This window comes from Manis pentadactyla, chromosome 6 (assembly GCF_030020395.1).
Source record: "Manis pentadactyla isolate mManPen7 chromosome 6, mManPen7.hap1, whole genome shotgun sequence".
NCBI lineage: Eukaryota > Metazoa > Chordata > Mammalia > Pholidota > Manidae > Manis > Manis pentadactyla.
This window is the reverse complement of record NC_080024.1, coordinates 17,163,256-17,171,019: the sequence shown is the minus strand read 5'-3', so window position 1 is coordinate 17,171,019 and position 7,764 is coordinate 17,163,256. Positions and strand designations below refer to the sequence as shown.

Below are 7,764 nucleotides of genomic sequence, written 5' to 3'. Positions count from 1 at the left end.
CTAAACAGACAGGTCCAGGATTTGGTCCTCATCCTCTCCCTATCCTGGGCACCCCTTGGATTTTACATCAAGGTCCCTGGGGTAATGTTTCCTGGACCTGGAAAAGGCCCTTTGGTGGGTCCCACCTGCAGCCATGGAGGGAAAAAGGCTCATAAGCAGCCAATAGGGCAGCAGCAGCACAGAGAGGAAGGCAGCAGAAGCTCAAGCACTCACAGTGGACAGGGAACCGTGCACGGAGACTGTTTATTTCGAAAGAATTTTGCAATAAACATATTGAGTGGGCTCCAGGCAGCTGCTCTATTCTTCTCCCTCGTCCTCATCCTCATAGGAGTCGATGCCCACCTCTTCGTAATCCTTCTCCAGGGCAGCCATATCCTCCCGGGCCTCGGAGAACTCACCCTCCTCCATGCCCTCACCCACGTACCAGTGCACAAACGCCCTCTTGGCATACATCAGGTCGAACTTGTGGTCCAGGCGGGCCCAGGCCTCAGCGATGGCAGTCGTGTTGCTCAGCATGCACACGGCGCGCTGCACCTTGGCCAGGTCACCCCCAGGCACCACAGTGGGTGGCTGGTAGTTGATACCAACCTTGAAGCCTGTGGGGCACCAGTCCACGAATTGAATACTGCGCTTGGTCTTGATGGCAGCGATGGCGGCGTTGACATCCTTGGGCACCACATCTCCACGGTACAGCAGGCAGCAGGCCATGTACTTGCCATGACGGGGATCACACTTCACCATCTGGTTGGCAGGCTCGAAGCAGGCATTGGTGATCTCTGCCACTGACAGCTGCTCATGGTAGGCCTTCTCTGCAGAGATGACTGGTGCATATGTGGCCAGGGGGAAGTGGATGCGAGGGTAGGGCACCAGGTTGGTTTGGAACTCTGTCAGGTCCACATTGAGGGCCCCGTCGAAGCGCAGGGAAGCCGTGATGGAGGAGACGATTTGGCTGATGAGGCGGTTGAGATTGGTGTAGGTTGGGCGCTCGATGTCCAGGTTGCGGCGGCAGATATCATAGATGGCTTCATTGTCCACCATGAAGGCACAGTCTGAGTGCTCCAGGGTGGTGTGGGTGGTCAGGATGGAGTTGTAGGGCTCGACCACGGCTGTGGACACCTGGGGGGCTGGGTAGATGGAGAACTCCAGCTTGGATTTCTTGCCGTAGTCAACGGAGAGCCGCTCCATGAGGAGCGAGGTGAAGCCAGAGCCTGTGCCCCCTCCAAAGCTGTGGAACACCAAGAAGCCCTGAAGTCCAGTGCACTGATCAGACTGAAAGGCAAGGAAAAGAAAGAGCATTGTATGTTGGGGAGGGGCCTGAGGAAGCCTACCTTCCAGCTCCACAGAAGCCAGGGTATGGACAAAGACTAAAGAATGTTCCACATCAGGACATGTTCTGGAACACATAGAATTAGAGATGACCCCCTGAAATGGATCTGGAAAAAATAAAATTGTTCCTGACCATTAGCATCACTTTCAAGCTCCCTCTCTACCATCCCAGGTTCTCACCAGCTTACGGATCCTGTCCAGGACTGGATCAATGATTTCCTTGCCAATGGTATAGTGACCACGGGCATAGTTGTTAGCGGCATCCTCTTTCCCAGTGATGAGCTGCTCTGGGTGGAAAAGCTGCCGGTATGGGCCATTTCGGATCTCATCTGGAAAGGCACAAACCACATTGTTAGGGCACAAACCACAAGGCCGTGCTTAGCAGGGACCTCCCTCCCCCAGTGTGTTAGTTGCGGTCAGATGTATAGCAGAACTTGTCCTTCTGCCAGTGTGAGATACCAGTGTGGGAGAAACCCAGACTTGCTGCCCAGGCCAGCCTGTGATCAGCTTGCCTTCTTTAGTTTCAAACCGGGTGAGAAGTTTTCAGGACCAGGAGACCCAGGTCTGAACACCAAAAAGAAGCTTAGAGTCACTTTCCACTCCCTTCAATTCTATCCCTTCTTCCTCTCACCAATTACAGTGGGCTCCAAATCCACAAAAACTGCCCGGGGCACATGCTTTCCAGCGCCGGTTTCACAGAAGAAAGTGGTGAAGGAGTCGTCCCCTCCTCCGATGGTCTTGTCACTGGGCATCTGCCCATCAGGCTGAATCCCATGTTCCAGACAGTAGAGCTCCCAACAGGCATTGCCCATCTGGACACCTGCCTGCCCCACATGGACTGAGATGCATTCACGCTGAGGGATTAAGAAAGGGGACACAGCATAAGCCCTGCATCCACAAGTCCTTACCTCATGAGCTTCTCTTCCACCCTACCACCTACCATCTAGGATGGCTCAGTCGGCAAAAGTGGAGGCTTGGGGCTGGGCAGAGGTCAGAAGCTGGCAGCCTGCCCAGACTCCCCTGCATAGGACTGGAGGAACTCAGTAGGACAGGCCAACCCCTTAGCCTAATTCTCTGTGGGGACCTTGTCAAATAGCTGTAGCTCCACTTGACCCTGCCACATTCGCAGGACACTCAGGGAGGACAGAGGGCAAGTGCATATGAGACAGGCAGACACTACAGTAACCGAGACAAAAACAAGTGACTTTTCAGCTGTTCCCAATCCTTCCTCCTCAAATCCAGCTTCTCAAATGCCTGAGAAGGGACAGGTTTTCCAGAGCTGTGAGTTTATACCTAGAGCACCCCTCCATTCCCCCCCACCCCCACCTGACTTGATTCTTTGCTTTGAGGACGAACAGCTAGAATTTCATATAACCCTCTCCCCTTTTGTTCCTGTGGGCTGCAGAAGTGTCTCAGCCTTCCAGTCTGGCATCAACTGACCACACTGGCCATCAGAAGGCCCCCTCTCCCCACCTTTAAATCCCTTCTGGGCTCCTCTCCCCACCTCCACCCCTGCATTGTGGGTGTCTTCACCACCTTCATCCAAAGGAGTGGCCCTCTCGGAAATAGCAGAGCCCAGAAGGCAGGTCCTGGTAATAAGAGTTGTGAGCACTGGCTGTCTTGGGCTCGTCCCTGCCAGTCTGAATTTAACCCCTGAAGAGCCAAAGTGGTGTGGCGCGGGGTGTGGGCAGCCTCCCTTGCCAACACCGAAATGGCGGGGTGATGGTTGCCAAATACTCAGAAAAGGAAGCGGAACCTGCGGTGTGGCGCCAGAGGCAACCCGCCCTGCCCTGGGCAGGGTGAGCGCCATTCTGCATCCCCGTCCTGCTTTGCCCCCCTTCTAGATTCTTTCCAGTTACATCCCAGCTGAAAGTGAGGATTGGATTTCGGCCTCCGCTCCTGGTCTATAAATACCATTCCCCTACACACACCTGTTTCCCCTTCCCCCAGCCTGCCTAAGGCTGGCGCTTCAGCCCAGCGCCAGCTGTTTCTTCTCGTCCGTGCACCCCGGATCCGGCTGGAGACGCGCCGGCTCGCCTCATGAGGCCGAATCCCATTCCCGCCATCCCTCCCGGCTCAGAAGTGGGGTGCTGAGTCACGGGGGTTGCTGTGGGTAGGAGGGGTACACACACAGGTGGAGGAGAAGGGGATGCTGGACCTAGTAATCTGATCCCTTTCCACCTTCTTGCGCCCAGCACGTGTTCGGTCTGTTCCAGGGACTGGGGCTGGTAGGCTAGGAGCGGAGGAAGCTAAGCGGGTCTTCCTCGCTGGCGGAAAGGACTGGGTGCAGGACCTCGTGACTCCTCTCAGGAAGGTTAGGGCACCATTGCTTGGTGGAGCAGGAAGGGTTTTCCTTGAGTACTCCACTCTGCTAGCAAAGAATCCCACCCCTCCTCACCCGCTTCCTCCGTCCCCGAAAGCGGACGACCGGGATCGGCCAAAGTCACCAGGAGGGGGTGGGGTGCGGAGTGAATGCAAAAACCTCCTCAAAACCCGGAACGTGGGTTGGAGGGTCCTGAGCATCCCGGGACGGGGGGGACCTGAAGGAGAGGGGCAATGAGAAGCCTGATGTGATCCCGGCGCCGCCGCACTCACCATGGTGGAGCCGGGCGGTAGGTCTCACGCCGAGTCCGGGTGACGGGTCTCAGTGAGAAGTGCGCTAGCTGCAGTGCCGCACCGCTCTTATATGTGGGGGGGTGGGGGGCGGGGCCCGCGCGCTCCGCTCGCCTACTGGGGGCTGGGCAGCTCGAGACCACATCCCAGGGGTAAGAGGCCCCGAGGGGAGGGGCTACAGCGGGCTCCCTCCCCCTGCGGTGCCCCGGGCGCCCACCTGTCGGAAGTGCGTTAGGAGTAGAGACTGGGGCTTTAACCCTTCACTCTCTGGAGCCAATACCCCAGGCTTCTGAGCCCTGCCGCAGGGACGCAGGGCGCAATGCGAGGGCGCGTCTTGCCTGCACCTTCGTCATGGGGGTGCCCACCGCTCAGGTGTTCTGACTTAGGCGAGGTGCTGCATAGGCTGTCCTTCCACAGTGACTGCTGGCGGTCTTCGTCCGTACCCTCCCTGCCTCGCCTCCCAGGAGGCTCAGGCATGCTGCCTGGCTCTGGTTGATTCCCGGGGAACCCCTTGCTGGGGTTCACCGCCTGCTGGTCCCTGACCCGGGCGGCTGGCCTTCGCCAACCCCCGTGGGCCGCCGAGGACCAGGAGCTGCACAGCCTGAGCCCCAGGGTGCCGATCCCTTAGATTGCCACGCAGAGCCAAACCCAGCAGTTTATCTAGGTACAAGGGGCGATCGCGGGGATACTCCGCGTCTCTCCGGCTGCCCGCCGGTCAATGGCCCCGTCAACAGCGCCGTCCACCTGCCCACTTTCCTGCTGCCAGAACCGCCGGGACTCTGGACTGAAGCTCTCGAGATCTGGATTCGCATCCTCACTGCTCTATGTGACCTTGGGCAAGTGACTTAACCTCATTGAGTCCTTGACATCTTCATCTGTGAAAAGAAGACAATGATTCCACCCTGAAAGCATTGTTGTGAGGTATCAAAATGTTTGTTGCCTTCGAAGAGGAAAAAAGAAAATGGGATTCTGATGTTATGGCTGATTTTGACTTTCCCATCCTCTTCTGTTCGTAAGCCATGGGCAGGATCTGCCACCTGCATCTTAAGAAGCTCAGCTTTCAGGCAGTGGCCTTCAGCAGAGGCTATTCGTTCTTTCTTCACTTCATTTCCATTTCTTATAAGAATGCACTTTTCAACCTACTTCTGCTTTCCTTTACATGCCTTAAATCTCCTAGCTGTCTCCCTTCACCAGGGAATTTATCAGGTAGTACCCTCCATGTGCCCACTGGCATGTTAGGAAACCTGTCTCCCAGGCTAGTCACTTGGAAAAGATTCACCTGTGTCTCCTACCCTAGTGTTTCCCAGGGCCAGGGTTGTCTGACAATACAACACAACAGAATAAAACAGCAATGGTAACTTCCTACTAACAAAGTAGCTATTTGACACCTTACTTAGGCAAAACATGGAAAGGAATAGGATGAAATATGACAAGGCCTCTCTTTCCAGTAGACTTGCCATATAGTTGGAAGAGTAAGATGTTCATAAAAAAGAACATTGGCAAGAGCATACAGTGAAGCCACTTTGGAAAATAGGGTCATGGTCTCTACAAAGCAAGGCCCTTGGTGATTATAGAATACATGGCATGTTGCAAACCTTCCCTGGCCCTCTTTTTCCCTTGTGCACCCCCACCCCCAGCAAATGAGTATTGTAAGAGATTTGAACTATCTTAGGCAAGACCCCAAACCTCTGGAACCATCAGGGTCAGGTTCTTCCTTTGTAGAACTGGGATAATAACAATAATTCTGGATTGTGAGGACCAGATGAATATAGGGATGTGTACATACACAGCAAAGCACTGTGTAAGCAGCTGTCTTGATGCTTAGAGCATTATATTCATTTATTTTAGTGTGTGTAGCACATATGCTGCAGTTACTTGTGTACATTTCCATCTTAATAAATAGCAAACTTGTTGAATGTAAGGATTGTGTTTTACTCATTTTTGTATTCCTAGTCCCTAGTATGGTGCTTAGCATGTGGTTAGCATTTGCGAAGTGTTCGTCGGAGGAATTGTTTCACTTCAGAGATGGGACTAAAAGTAGGGTAGAAATCTAAGAAGCCAGAAGTTGAAAACTGGCAGTCTGGAAGCCAAAGTCCCACTCAGAAATGTTTTGTTTGGCACTCTCAGTGTTAACCCTCTATAGCGTTTAGAATATGAGAAAAATCAGGAATTGTCTTGGGTTGGGGCATCCTCAAGACCATCCCCATGGTAGGAGATTTGCTGGAAGAACTCACAGAAGTTCAGCATAAAGTTGTACTCCCAGCTAAGGATTATCACAGTGATGTAGGAAGGACACACAGCTGGATCATAAGGGGAAAAGACACAAGCCGAGTCTGAAGGAATCTATGCTCTTTCCCTACCATAAGGGTTCACATAGTGAACTCTTTCTCTAAAATGAAAACGGAGCAACATTTCTCTGCAGTATTTCTGCTCAAGGAATCCCATTAGAGACTCAACACCCAAAGTTTTTAGTGGGGTTTGGTCACATAGGCACCTCTGCCTAGTACACACCCAAATTCCAGACTGCTAGAAGAAAAGCACGTATTCAGTATAAACCATATTGTTTATGTACAAGTATAGGTACAGTGAACGTCCTTATCAGTTCATGGTTAACTAGGAACACTCTAAGAGCAAAGTTCCCAGATGCCAGCCAAGGGCCAACCTTGCAAGCAAATCTAAGGAAGGCAGTCTCAGGCTTGCTATATTAACTCTTTCCTGCACAGTCATATAAAAAAATCCAGATTTTTAGCTTATCTGAAAAGAATTGGGGCTTTCATTCACATTTAGCAACTGTGATAGGCAGAATGAGAGTCCTCAAAGATGTCTACATTCTAATCCCTGGAACCTGTGAGTATGTTATATTATATGGAGAAGGACTTTTCAGATATGATTAAGGTAAAGATCCTGAGATGGGGAGATTATTCTGGATTTTCTGGGTGCACCCAATGTAATCACAAGGGTCCTTACAAATAAAAGAAGGAGGCAGAAGAGTCAGAATCAGGGCAGTAGAGGTCAGAGTGATGTGATTATTGGTTTTCAAGATGGAAGGAGGCCATGAGTCAAGAAATTCGTGCAGCTTCTAGAAGATAGAAAAGGAAAGAGCAGATTCTCCCTAGAGTCTCTAGAAGGATGGCAACCCTGCCAACACTCTGAATTTATCTCTAAATAGGTTCTGGTACCAATTCCAAAATAGGTTGGGGTCAGGGGCACATACCACCGAGCAATTTTCAGACACCAGCAGGATTTCCGAGAATACAACTCAATTCTGACACGATCTACCTGGAGACAGCATTGGATTCCACAGGTTGAGGGCTCAGTGTTACAAGACAGCCCTAATAAAAAGCACATCACAAACCCTATAAGACCTATTTGGACTTCTTATCTCCAGAACTATAAGATAACAAATATGTTGTTTCATATTGCTACTAAATTTGTAGCAATTTTTGCAGCAGCAAATACGAAACCAGTAGAGTAACCAAAGGAGCTGGGTGGTGGCTAACTTCTTAAGATGGGTGATCAGCTGCTCCACTTCACCTGTCCTCATCATTCTGTGTCTTCCTGACACAGAAGACAAGTGTCTCTTGCTATTTGACATCATATGCTCAACCCACGTTACACATTATGGAGGAGACAAAGGTGCAGGGTGAAATGCCCAGGTGTGTTAGTGCTTCGGATTGTGTGTGTGTGTATGTGTGTGTGTGTGTGTGTGTGTGTGTGTGTGTGTGCGCGCGCGCGCGCATGTGCTCACACAGGTGAGCCTGTAGAGACTGTAGGTGTGTATGTATCTCCTTGGGATATATACAGATCTCCTGATTAGGGCCATAA

General features: G+C 51.9%; 1 protein-coding gene across 3 annotated transcripts; it reads right to left on the bottom strand.

Annotated features, from left to right (window-relative positions):
* Window positions 1-224: 224 nt before the first annotated feature.
* On the bottom strand, window positions 225-4,051 carry LOC118927078 (tubulin alpha-4A chain). Of its 3 annotated transcripts, XM_036914861.2 has the most exons (5): window positions 3,922-3,983; window positions 3,258-3,433; window positions 1,958-2,180; window positions 1,507-1,655; window positions 225-1,269 (listed from the first exon to the last, which is right to left on the bottom strand). In XM_036914861.2, exons 3-5 carry the CDS (start codon window positions 2,136-2,138, stop codon window positions 298-300), a joined length of 1,302 nt encoding a protein of 433 aa, XP_036770756.1. In that variant the 5' UTR covers window positions 2,139-2,180; window positions 3,258-3,433; window positions 3,922-3,983; the 3' UTR covers window positions 225-297. The 3 variants fall into 3 exon arrangements, with proteins under 3 accessions (XP_036770756.1, XP_036770748.1, XP_057359506.1); XM_036914853.2 differs by lacking the exon at window positions 3,258-3,433 and having other exon boundaries at window positions 3,922-4,051; XM_057503523.1 differs by lacking the exons at window positions 3,258-3,433; window positions 3,922-3,983 and adding an exon at window positions 2,267-2,440.
* Window positions 4,052-7,764: the final 3,713 nt, after the last annotated feature.